This window comes from Euprymna scolopes, chromosome 22 (assembly GCF_053919585.1).
Source record: "Euprymna scolopes isolate OS-2025 chromosome 22, ASM5391958v1, whole genome shotgun sequence".
NCBI lineage: Eukaryota > Metazoa > Mollusca > Cephalopoda > Sepiida > Sepiolidae > Euprymna > Euprymna scolopes.
In genome coordinates, this window is record NC_136503.1 from 47244028 (window position 1) to 47257758 (window position 13731).

General features: G+C 35.9%; 2 protein-coding genes across 11 annotated transcripts in view; one reads left to right on the top strand and one right to left on the bottom strand.

Moving 5' to 3' along the window:
* LOC145243415 (ubiquitin thioesterase OTU1-like) overlaps positions 1-7469 on the bottom strand; it is a 31727-nt gene extending 24258 nt beyond the window's left edge. For both annotated transcript variants that reach the window (XR_013862870.1, XM_080106278.1), the window contains exon 1: positions 7332-7469. The gene's annotated coding sequence lies outside the window, so the exon portion shown is untranslated. The remainder of the gene's footprint in view (positions 1-7331) is intronic.
* Positions 1-13731, top strand: part of LOC145243413 (6-phosphofructo-2-kinase/fructose-2,6-bisphosphatase-like) — a 262913-nt gene that overhangs the window by 1823 nt on the left and 247359 nt on the right. For 4 of the 9 annotated variants that reach the window (XR_013862863.1, XR_013862864.1, XM_080106268.1 and 1 more), the window contains exon 1: positions 7194-7280. Coding sequence is in view for 2 of the 9 variants with exons in the window: in XM_080106268.1 (XP_079962394.1) it covers positions 7209-7280 (72 nt within the window). In the remaining 7 variants the exon portion in view is untranslated. Of the gene's footprint in view, positions 1-649; positions 759-6729; positions 6875-7172; positions 7281-13731 lie in introns of those variants that run through there. The other 5 variants (XM_080106275.1, XM_080106274.1, XR_013862869.1 and 2 more) reach the window with 3 other exon arrangements.

The following is a 13731-nucleotide window of genomic DNA, read 5'->3' on the forward strand; positions in this document are numbered from 1 at the left end:
GGATGGTATAATAAAATTGTGGGGTCTGCGTTCGTTCCTGGCCTCCATAGAATGCAAATAGGTGCAAACTTTAATAAAGACTTTTCATATCTATCTGCGTAAGTATACTTCGATAATTATGTTTCTGTTTGAAGAAATATGGTATAATAAAATTATGGGGTGTTCGTTCGCGCCTGACCTACATAGAATGGAAATATATCACAAAGTTTAACAAGGTTTTTTAATATAGATCCACAGAATATTGTGATAAGTGTTTCAGTGTGAACAGGCATGGTATAATAAATTATGGGGTTTATCTATTTTATTTTTACTTTCGTCATATTTTGCTTTAGTTTTGATACCCCCAAATTCGAAGCTATCTCTTTACAACCCTTCGTTTTCATAACCTATCATACTTTTATTAATCAGAGTCCATTTTCTGTAGGCTGTTTTTGAACCCAGTCAACGACGGTACATTTGCTAGTATATATATATATATGTATATATATATATATATATATATATATATATATATATATATAATGTTATGTTGTTTCTATTGTGTGTGTGTGTGTGTGTGTGTGTGTGTGTGTGTGTGTGTGTGTGTGTGTTGGGGCGAGGGGAGATAGAAATAGTGTGTGTGTGTGTATGAGAAAGAGAGAGAGAGAGAGAGAGAGAGAGAGAGAGAGAGAGAGCAGCTAAAAGCCAGAACTACACGAACACTTAAAAATCGGCCCAAATCCACAGTTTAACCTAAAAATCAAGAAAGTCTTCATGATGTACGTATTCGTCAAGGAACAGAGATGTCATCTAAATATCACGTAAATTGATAAAGTAGTTTTATTTTTGACTAAAAAGAATTAAATTTTATGAGTAAGCAAAAAACCACTAGCTCGCGTCACCATCTTGAGAAATCAAGGGCAGATAACTGAACAATACGATTTCATATCAACCACTTAAAATCCTTTAAAAATGTTTATGAAATAAAACTACTTGATAAATTTAGTTTTGGGGGGGATCAGGTGCACCTAAAAATCTTACATTATCGGATTCAGTATCAACACGATCTTCTTTTGTCCGACACATTTTCATAACGTTATATTGCGAAATTTGTCTCATTTCGAAATATTAGAGATGTTAACTACTGTAGGTTATTCTGAATTTTAACCTATTGTTTTAAGGGAATAACTCTATTTTACTCAAGTACTTGAAAAAAAAATCTTTTTTTTTTTCTTACAATTACTCAAATGCTTTCATTAAGAAAAAAATATAATAGAATTTTACATTTTTTGTGATTGATGTTATAAAACTTAGCTACATTAAATGAAGTAGTTTAAAAAAAATCACTTTTTTCTTACAATTCTTAGTATAATAGAGTTACCTCCCTTAGAATTATAGGTTAAAATCTGAATAACCCCTGAGACTGTTGCATTAAATTGTAAATAATAAATTCCCAGCAAATAAATTGGCTGCCGTGACCGCAATTCTAAACTATGGCGAAGATAATGCAGAACATGACTTGACTTGCTCAAGCGACAGCGCCTCTGTCTAATTTTGTCAACCAGGAAATTATTAAGTCGGGAGTTGGCAAGAAGGAGTTCAAACAATTTTTTTTACTCAGATCTTCAGTCTGAGGTTCTACCAACTGGTTTATTTGAACACTGCCAGTCACATAAAGTACATTTGTGTGAAACTTCGACACTTGTACAGTTTAATGAAGACAGTAAAAAATGAAAATATCGAAAAAAAAAAACAAAAAAAAACGTTATATTGTACGTATAATTTCACTTAATTTGATCTAGTAGTTTTCTTTTTGTTTTTACAGTCGAAAAACACGTTTTTATGACAGCACGTTGAAGGTAGACATCTTTGAAGTTTTTGAACACGCCACGGGGAGATAACTCAGTTTAAAGCGCCCACACTCCCTCTCCATCTTTGATGCTAGCATTTCTTCCTAAAAATCGCACCTTTTGCTCTGTATCATAACAAATTGTTTTATTGCTTAAAAAACAAAACAAACAAAAAAAAAACCTACTTGATGAAATTAAGTGAAATTTTTTTTTAGTGAACTTCATTCCATAACGGATATGTACAATATAAACTGTTTTTCAATATTTTCATTTTTTTAATGTCACGATTAAACTGTACAAGTACCAAAATTAAAAAAAAAAACTCGACTCTGCTGTTTAGGGTAAATTTAGGGGAAAAACTCACAGCAACACACACACACACGCACGCACACACACACACACACACACACGAAGTTCTTTTTATATAGTAATAGAGATAGAGATATACAGTACTATTATGCCATATTTTGATGCTCAGTTCAGTTTACTATTTCAGACAAATTGTACTATCTTTCAAATGCTTAATTCAGAAGGAGAATGTGTAGCGACTCGCTACAAATATTAAGTGCTTGTACAAGCAACATTTTGGTTTCATGTACATCTGTGGTTTACACACACGCAATTTTCACGATCGTAAAACTTGTAGAAGCCGATAACCGCTACTAACAAGCAGAGCTACATCTCACAACTTCGAGATTTGAAATTCATTTCCTCCTGGCAAGCCAGCTCTACCACGTGACAGAGTATATAAAAGGCAAAACCTGAAACCATTAACATTTTTTTCTAGCTGGTCTTCCCAACAGCAAAAATCGCCGGGGTGCTTTGGCCCGCAGGCTTAACGTGAGTAAAAAACAAGCTTCTCTCCAAACTACTACTTGCTTCCACGTACCGTATCCAAACGAACATTCTTTGTCATGCTAAAGAACTGTCCTCGACGATACAACTCACACACACTCATGACAACACAGACAGCAGCACATTGAAGTCTTTGCCTTTTCTTTCTTTTAACCGGTTTTTCTTTTTACCGATGGCTACTAGCTATAAACGCATGCATGCACCTAAATTCTCCACATGGAAGTACCAAAGCAGCGAGAATTAACATTTACCCTCCGATTTAATTTTGCCTCAGTCAGAGCAAGATTTCTTTCTCTCTTTACTTTTCTTTACACATTTAATTCAAAACCTATCAGACTAAATACAAATATACATAGAGTCCTAGCGACCATACAAGAAGTTACAAACATTAACTTTATTGCCAAAATATTTCTTTCCGGAACATTTTAGCTTTATCACTTTCATGACTCTCATGCTAAACCAGCACACGCACAAATAAAAACACATCAACACAATAACATCATTCGCCTTTCTTATATTGTTAAATAAAAATAATATTGAACTTTTAAAATTCGCCTTTGTCTTAATGCCATTTCTGACAACCTTTTATTTTCATATTTTTGTTGGCGATTGGGAAACATTTACCTATGCTCACATCATGACTGTGATACAAGGCATCAGTAAATGTCGACCAAGCACTCCACAAATGTATATGTTTTTTCCTCATGATACTTTACGGATCAGAAGGTTGCATGTTGAGATCACGTCGTGGGGAGGGGGGGGTCACTAAAATGTAGAATAGAAAGACAACTTCTCATTCTAACATTTAAAAACAACTTTATTGATTATATTCGCAAAGAAAAAAATTAAATCGAGACGAGTCAACTTCTGGTCCAATTGGAGAGCATCTCTCAGGCAAGTTAATAAAAACGTTAAATGTGCGACAACTCCCTCTTTTTCTTTCCAATTCTTGGTGCTGATAACTCACTTCAAGCGGCTTGGACCAATTGTAGAGTTTAAATAGTTATAGTTCACTGCTCAAGTATGAGTGAAATTCATACATTGTCAAATGGCGAATTACTCAGCGTTCTGTTTACATCAAGAAAAAATAGTACATCAAAATGCGTGATTGCTACAATATATTTGTAGAATATAGACTGTTTTCTGTACATTAGTGAACTTTCTCATGGCATTTGTTGCAAGTATTTTGTTTTAACTGATGTGATGAAATTTATAATCAGCTGAGTCCACATTTCTTAGATGTGTACTCCAGTCAGTTTGAAATGATCCAGCCGCTAGACAAACACAGCTCTATCTTCCTCTTTCTTTATAGAGAGCCATGAACTGCTGTGTATATAAAAGGTGGGCTCCTCCTTGTAGAGTACACAGTTTTCATTCAGTTGGAAGTTCAATACAGTAATACTAAAACACAACAGCTGGATATGATGATGGTCATAAAAGGCTGCCGTCTGTGTTACTGGTTCTATCAACAACAGAACTATATGACAAGGAACTCTTCAAAAAGGACAACTCTTGGAAACTTGTTGTTGCATTATCTACTGCCCCAGCCCCAGATCCGGCAGAGTTTGTTGCAACAGCAACAGCAGGTGACAGTGACTAAGTGGTTAATGACATGGATTGAAAACATGGATGTACCAAGTTCGAATCCAGTTTGTTTCACAGAAATGCTTTCACTTAGGGATGTTGGCAAACTTCATATGATCCCTCCCATAAGTATCCGATTTCTTTCTAGAAAGAATTCTAACTAGAAAGATATCGAGAAAACGAATGCCAACAATAAAATCATCTGATTCATGTGAAATGAATGGGTGATTTTTTTTAAATTTTATTTACTCCAAACAAGGCACAATGCCACTTTGATGTAGGGGGCTGCTATCAGAGACATAAGTTGCAGGGATACTATGTTAGGAGATGAGCAGCAAGATGTCCGTTCACATTACACATGAACTTCTGCATGTCAGTACAGTTGGGAAAGTAGGAACCCGGAAGAAGTTCCAGAATTTAGCAGTTCTGGGGAAGAAACTATTAGAATAGAAGGCTTTCTGACATCTAGGGATCTCTACTGTGTAGGGGTGGGATTTTGCTGCTTGTCGGGGGATATTTATGTCTAAGCGGTACAAGGGCTTGTAGTTCGTCTGAACATTCTCCATTAAAATACTTGTAGAGCAGGCAGAGGGATGCAACATTACATCGATGGGACAGAGTTTGAAGCTTTGATGACAGTTCAGGACCTATCAGGTTGGCGACTCTCTTTTGAACTTTGTCCAGAAGCAAGAGACTAGTAGCAGATGAACCAACCCAGATGTGACAACAGTACTCCATACATGGGCGAATAGTGGCCTTGTAGAGATACAGGATACTTTTAGGCATAAGTAGCTTTCTAGCATGGTAGAGAGAGCTCACCTTCTTTGCAGCAGCCTTGGCAATGCTCTCAATGTATCTCTTCCAACTCATGTTCCCTGTGAACGTTAGGTCGATGCTCAATAATAGCTCCTTATCCTTCTCCTCCCTCTTTTTCCTCCTCCTCGCCTTCTTGGGATGTTTATAGTTTCCATGCTTTACTTTTGTTGGACAAAATCTTTATTGTTTCATACTTTTTCTCGACTTCTCAATTGTTTTGACAGCCACAGTTTTTGTCAGACAAGTTATATCAATCGTGATTGTCATGGGAGGCTGTTTTAGGGGTTGGTTTTTGCTTGTAGGCATGTCTAATAAAATAATTAATTGTCAAACACGAAAGCACGGAACAAATAACAAAACCCTTTTTAAAAACAAAACAAGGGAAGGATTTATTTGTACAGCGGAAAGTTGAAAATTGAACCGTGTCCAGGTCAAGAAAGAAAAAGTAGAAGTTTTTTTTTAGTCTGTCGGTCAGAAACCCGTTCTTTGTGTACTCCTGGGTTGACTGCAGTTATTTTCAGTGAAAATTGTCGATGCTGGAATGATTAGTGGACAGGGACGAGAGAGAAAGAAAGATGTCTGGCTTCTCTGCTGGTCGGTTTCTCTCTGCTGTGTTTTCCCAAAGGGACTAAAGAAGTTCTTTAGGGGACAGCGGAATCAATGCGTCTTGCCAGCGGATTGGTCAGTGTGTGGCCGAATCACTCAGTGAGCGGGGGGGAGGGATTCACAAGAGAAAATAGATCATTTGTGACTGCTACACTGTCATCTGTGTTGCTGGTTCTATCAACAATGGAACTATATGAAAAGGAACTGTCCAAAAAGAACAGTTCTTTGAAACTTGTAGTTGCATTATCTACAGCTCCAGCCACAGCCACGAATCTGACAGAGTTTGTTGCAACAACAACAGCAGGTGACGGTGACTAAGTGGTTGACGAGATGGATTGAAAACATGGGTGTACCAAGTTCAAATCTAGTTCTTTCCACAGAAAGGCTTTCATTTAGTGATGTTGGCAACTTTCATGTGGCCCCTCTTGTAAGTACCCGGCGTTTTTCTAGAAAGAATTCTAACAAGAAAAATATCTGGGAAACCAATATTAGCAATAAAATCATCTGATTCATATGAAATGAATGAATGATATTCAACAACAACAACAACAACAACAAAAACTTTTGAGATGATTATAGTTTTTGTTTTTTTGTTGCCCATGTTAGATTTAAATCTTTGGTTTTATTTTTTGTTTTTTTTTACACCTTATCAACATCTCAATTGTTTTTGACAGCCACAGTTTTTCTCAGACAAATTATATTTATGGTACAGCACCGGGTTTATTTGGCTCTTATCGTTTTACAATTACCTCAAATGCGATTGCTTGCAACAGTACCTTCTTGGTAGACCCTGTCCTTGTCCTGGCCATCTGGGAAAAGTGGACCTCCATGCCAGATCTTCCTGATGTGCTGAAACGAACTATAAAAGCAGCTAATCTCAACCGTTTTGTTCCTCCTCCTCCTCCTCCTCCTCCTCCTCCTCAACAAAAACAACAACAGTAAACTAACAAAAATAAGGAGAGATGAAAGAAAGTGGGAAGCAGATGGTGGGAACACATGCATCTTTAGCATTCTTTCATTTTCTATTCAATGCACCAGCAGTGGAATTGAAGCATTGGCTGCTAGATAAACCAGTATAGGAACTGCAACTGTGGAATTGCTAGGATATAAAAACAAAAATAACTGATAGAGAAACAGAAAGGGAACCACATGAAAGACCAAAAATTCCTCCAGATAATATGCAAGTAAGTAGAAAAGCAACCTTTATTGCCTTTGGTAACAGTTATTTGGTGACTGTTTTTTTGTTGTTTTTTTTTCAAACCTCCTTTTTTCCACTGTTGGAAATTGTTAACAATCGCCAGAAAATTTGCTTCAGCTTTTTTCTTTCACAGGATTTATTGCTGCTACATTATAAAAGTATTTGTGAAATAATCAACAAACAATGGAGATAATTGATGACTTGAGATACGTTACGCCCAGAAAAGACATATTATTATTATTTTAAATACAAAGCTATCTTTTTTTCTTTTTTTTTTTTTTAAGAACGACTTTCAAGGGAGATAACCTTACAGTCATGGAATGGGACATATTGAAAAGGAACCTAAAGGCAAAGAAAACCTCTTCCTAGAGAAACTGTTACCTGCATATAAAGTAAGTCTGAAGTTTTGTTCACCCCTTTTTATACTGAGCAATAAAACTTACCTTTCCTCCGGATGTCAATGGAATTTTGCACAGTAACCAAAATATTAGGAAATTGGCCACACTAAGCATGGCATATATCATCAACGTTCTGACTGGCAGACTTTCAGATCATGTGTGAATCTGTCTTAAATGAGTACATTGCTCTTTTTTGGCTACTCTAAATATAAAGGGCATGAGAGTTCAGGTCTGTGCAAATTGAGTGCTCAGAGATTGCTTGCAACTTTGGATGGATGTAGCTGCAATCGAAAAGATCCACTACACTTGAAAGGGATGAACAGATCTTGCCTAATGATTATTAAGTGTTCTCAACATATGGCGATCAACCCAGTAGAGATGTTTTCTCGTTGGTAAAGTACTCCCTGTGTAGTGCGGCGAATGTTGTTCAGACAGATACAGTAGACAGCCTGATCATGATTGACGTTGCCATGACAAGTACTGCGTTACAGGTGCACTTTGTCACCAGACACCAAGAAAGAAATATCTACATATAAATATTTACTTCAGAATGGATGACATCATAAAGGTAAATGATATATTTGTTTGAAATGAGCAGCAGTAGCAGCCATAACTGCTAGCTGCTGCTGCTGCTTTGTAAACGAATGCCAAAGTTAAAAAAATTCTATTATATAGAGGACAGTTGTTTCTCTGTTTCATTTTTCTTCACTCAGAAATCAAAGTGTCCCAATTGCTGGGTCTAACACTTGATCTTTATGTAAGATACATAGATATTCAAATATCCCATTAAAGTTCTCCTTTATCTCTCAAACATAGACTCAGTAAAGAAGTTTAGAGCCATTTTACTCTTGCCAATTGACCATTTACATATGTTATAGTATATTTTTCTTATAGTCTCTTGGTCTTACTGGATTCCAGCATGAGATTTTATCTCATCTAGTGGAGTATTTAGCTTCGTGATATTACTTGAGGTAACATCATTTGAAGAAAGTGAAGAAAGTGCACAATTCCTCATAAAAGCTAATGTTGGTTAGCCATACCAAGGAGATCTTATTTGGGCTGCAAATACTATATGATTTTGAATATTTAGTCAGAGTAAGGAAAAGGAAAGGAAAAGTATCCTCATGCCAGGTTGTCCTGACAAACCCCTGTACAAAGTGACTTTAGACACTCGAGGACAGTGTCTAGTAGGCATTCAGCTAAGAGTAAAAAAAACTATAACATGAACATCCACTAAATTGGTATACTCTTGATCGACATTGCTTCAGATAATATCTAAAACTAGCAGGGAGATCTGACATTGTCCGGGATTGAATGAGCATCAACGAATGTTCCATACTTCCAAAACTTTATTGTCATTGAAATTGGTGAAATTGCCCACTTTGATTACCTGCTTTAGTCGGGGACCCACCGTGGTGCACAGGGAGGAAGTTTCATATGCCTCCTCACAGTGACTTAGTCCATAATACATTGTAGCCTACATTGCATTGTAGAGAACCAACTGTTGATTTGATAAAAATTTTATATGACTTGAATTAAAGTTTAAAATGCAAAAGTCAAGCATCATGGTTTAATTGTGCTCTAAACAGAAACATTAATTTCCTGTCTTATCACTTGACCCTTCTGTTTATGTGATGATAAAACTTCTGAAATTCACTTGTGATATTAGAGTGTATAAGGTGTTAATTTGGGTCCAAATCGGATGGTTCTTTTTAAATCATATTTTTTCGATTATCGATTTTCGATACTTATCAGAGGCATTCCAATGCAAAACCTATCTAAAAACATTGCCAGGCACATAAAGTACATTTGTGTGAATTTTTTTTTTAAATTGTCCCAGCCATTTCTGGAGTTCATTGGGAACAAACTCACACAAAGTACCTTTTACGTATAAGTAGAAATTTAAAAGAAATTTAAATTCAATTGGGCCAGGTTTCATCAGGTAGATTCGATTTCCCAGCCATTTTAATAAATTAGACATCATAAAACTATAACCACATACACCGTACATGATTCTTATATGGTACTCCATTGTATCTGCTTCTCCAAAATAAACACCCTAAAAACTCATTGTAACATTTACGTATTTCGTTAAATTATCTTTCTCCTACTAGGACTTCCCAATATTGGTAATCACTGCTCCTATTCGCTTCAAATCTTAGTTTTCAACCATTTTGATTGGTTGTTTAATATCAATTTTGCAGGTTAATGTTTTATTTTAACTAAATGCTGACAAAATCAATTACAGAAAAATAAACGCCTACTTATAATCTATTTTATGAACACAACAGCATTAAATACTGCATGCAATTATGCATAAACATTACTAAAAAAATGACATATTGCACTTAAGTTACCCTTTTTAAATTTTTGCACACACTACCCTTGACCATGTTCTGCATCATAAGTCAGACTAAAATAAAATCATTTTGCTATTCGGAGACAGGAAATATAGGAAACCCAGAAAAGGGCTTACTGTTAAAGTGTTCACGCATGTGTGCGTCATGTGGAATCAAGCTGCCGGGAGAGGGGGGGATCAAGATGGTGGCGCCCACAACTTTTATGACTAGTGATCTCACAAAGTAATGCAAAATCTTGCTGCTCATGTGCAAAATCGAGCTGTTCGACTGCATAAAAGTAGAAAATGTATGATACAATTTCTAAAACAAAAGGAGAAATTATACCAGGATGAACTGAAAAAGTGTGAGAAAAAATATCTGCAAAATTTGAGAAGCCTTCAAGAAAATATCGAATGACAGAAAAAATAGATTTGAAGAAAATATTGAACGCTAGGAAAAAAGTTTTGCTAAACTGCTAAAGCAATTTAGCAAAACAGGAAATGATTAAGCGAGCTCGAATACATTTTCATAAAAGTCGATAATAAATTCAGTTGGAAATTTTATTTACAAACAAGAACAAATCACATTTGAAACATATTTTCATAGGTCTCAAGAAATTTTTGAAAAGGACTGTAAAACTGAGCCGGTGAAAAGAAAATAAGATTCCTACTAGGAAAATTCGGGCCATTAGAATATGAAAATATGTTAACTGTATCCTGTCAAGTTGCCTAGGTGAAATGACATTCCAAGTAACAATACAAATATTTACAAAGATATTTTGGGGAACAAAGCTCACTATTTAATATTTGCTGGCAATGCCTTTACCTGACAAAAAATAGATTCAGAGGATTACACAACTTATGACAGTTTAGTGAATAGATACTGTGAGAAGTTCAAGTTAAACATATTTAAATGTCTAATGTTGATACAAGCCTCCACATCAGAAAAAGAAATAAGAACTTGGTTACTAGCAAAGCTGAAGCACAATCAAAACATTATTTTCCAAAATACTAAAGAAATGCTAAAGAATTCTAACCTTGAGAGTGGACAACACAAAAATCGAATAACGTGATATAGAAAATATTCATGTGATCAAGAACAAAGCACAAGGTAACAAAAAGCTTATTTTCAAATTAATCCGTGTTATGGCTGTGGGAAATTACTATTATATCAAGAGTGAATATTTAAAAACAAAAAATTCCATGCCTATGGATTAAAAGGACATAAATTTTCCCATAAATTGTAGGTGCAAAGCAAAAATAAAATTTATGAGGGGGTAAAAATAAACTAAAAAATAAAAACATCATACAGTATACAGCTGAACAGACAACAATAAAAAAAATTCTAAAAAGACACTAGGTCCAATTTAACCATAATTAATGCTGAGACTTGGAAAAAAATTAAGCGTCTAACCTCTATTATCTAAAAAAAAAAAAAAATGCAAGAAGTGTTAGCAATAACGGATTAAAATTTATGGGTGTGTAGTGGACTGGTGGATATATTATACATATCCCCCAGTCGTACAAAATAGGAGAAATGATTTGAATTGGGAAAGGAAAAATGAATTGCTTTGAGGAAGGAACAAGAAATAAACGAACTAGAATTTATTTTGTGAAGAAACACATGAAAGAAAAAGGGTACAGCACGTGTTTAGTTTGGCGTGTGTCTCTCGCTGTTTACTGGTGAGAAGGAAAGTCTATTGTCGTAGAGAGAGAAAGAGAGAAAGTCAATCCAGTTCATGAAGAGAGAAAGTGTATAAAGTGTACGTACTGTCTGATGACTCTTGCCCCATGCATAGTAGCAGATGGTGTGAAGCGCACGCGTCCTAAAAGAGGCAAATGATTCGTCGACCACTCAGCTCGGAAGGCAAGTTGAAAAAGGAGGAAGCAGCTTATTGCTCTTGCTTTTATAGTTGTTTCCGGTGGTCTTTTGCACATGTGTAGATTTCCTTCAAAGGGAAGTGATGTTGCCCATGTGTGCATACATGTGTGCGTACATGTGTGTACGTTAGCGTGTGTGTGTATGCATGGGAATGTGGGTGTATGTACATGAACGTGAAGACATCTACGTGTGTGTACGTATGTGTACATGTGTGTACGCGTATGTATATGACAAGAAATATGGCTTGAGATGTGAACACGTGTTTTTGTGTGAGACTAGGAAAGGCTCCCACAGGTGAACCTTGCTTAAATGTTTCCTTTGGGGGTGGGGAGTTAAAAGAATAAATTCTCAGAAATTTTTTCAGTATTTGTATTTTGTAATAAAGTTAAGACAAAGTTCGATTTGAAAGAAAATGTAATGTCAGTTTTCTGATCTAAAAGACCAGTACTCTATATGTTGGTAGAAGTCATTGATAGGAGCTAAAACGACTAGAAAAAGCAGAGTAAAAAACTCACTACAACCCTTAACGCACGTAATTTTAGTTTGGGAATAGTTTTTTTTCCAGAAAGAAGATGACAGTAAACTAAAACCAACCCAAAATGTTTCAAGGACGCTACTCACAGATGGAAAGCACTATTCACAAATAGGGAAGGAAGGATTAGCCATAATATTTGTGATAAAAAATTCCATAAATTCTTGCACAGGAGAGAATTTATATTACAAACGGACCATCGGCCATTATTAGCAATATTCGGTAAAAAAAAAATGAGTACCAACACACATTGTGGATCGTCTACAGAGATGGGCAATGATGTTACTAAACTATTGTTTCAGAATAGAATTTTTATTGTCAAAACAAATCGTACAGGTGGACGGTTTATCCACATTAATACCCCCAAAATATCGAAACATTAGAGGAGACAATCATTGTTTTCTTAACGATCGAGATAAACATAAAACACATTCTATATAATACAGTAAAAGAACTGCCAATTGCTCTCGAGGACATGAAATTTAAAACAAAATTTGGTAAGTTCATAAATGAAACAGAAAAAGAGATTAATAACATGTTGATGTACGGAGACCGGGTGATCATATAGGAGGGAAATGTTGTGCATTTCTCTCCTAATAATTACTTAAATAAACACAAGGCCAAACGACATTACTTTTAACAAAACAATAATAAAGGGTTTATTTAGAAAAGGTGAGATTGTATCTCAGACTGAAGAGAAAGAAAGTAAGTGTAAATGTCTGTTTGAAGATGTCGTCTGCCATCAGACTGCAGTCGTCAACAAGTAGCAGTGGGAGGGGTGAGTGAGAGAGGTCTGTATAGGTCGCTTGCTGGCGTCTCTCTGGCGATCGCAGCTGAGATCCCAAAAGGGCTAAAAATAGTCCTTAAGGGGACAGCTCAAATCAATGCGCCCTACCAACCAATTGGTCAGTGTGGCCGAATCACTTTGGCACCGAGCATTGATCCGCTTATAGTAAATAGTTTGTTAACTGCTACATCACCCCCTGCTTAGGCAAAAAGCCGATGAAGAAAAATAAAAAGGTAGCAGTCTTTAGAAAAATACAGAACACAAAGCAACATAATGTCTGGAAGTTTATGTTGCCGAAGAAAGAATATATAAAGGGGTAATGAGAATAGAAAGTTCCAGCTAAAATTTCTTTTTTTTTTTTTTTTTTAAATAAACCGAATTTACAGGGGTTTAAATATACAAAGTTTTGCATAATGTTTTGGGCCAATGTACACGGCGGCTACTACGTGTAGTAGTGACATAGTTGTCATTTTCAGTATTCACTTCAGGTGTATGCTGTGTGAATGTAGGTGGGATATGTGTGTCTTGAGTTTCTGAGTCAAGAAAAGCTCTTTTCACTCTGTCAACAGATACTGTTTCTTTTTTGCCCCTAATATCCAGGGTGAAAAGTTTAGAAGTGCGTGATAACACGCAATAAGAACCAGATAAGGTTAGAGGGGCTTTCACACAGTCTTTTCTAAGAAACACGTGTGTCCATGAAGAAATGTCTTTGGGGATCACAGATTTTATGGTCTGCTCCCTAGGTTTCATGGGTGGGAGCTTATTTAAGCTTGTAGTCTGTTTATAAACAGAGCTGGATCTGACAATCCTAGTTCTATCGGAATCAGCATCTGACCTGGCAGCGATAGAGGTACTCCATAGACAAGTTTGGCTGGAGAGTATCCCAGGTCCTCTTTGATAGCTGCA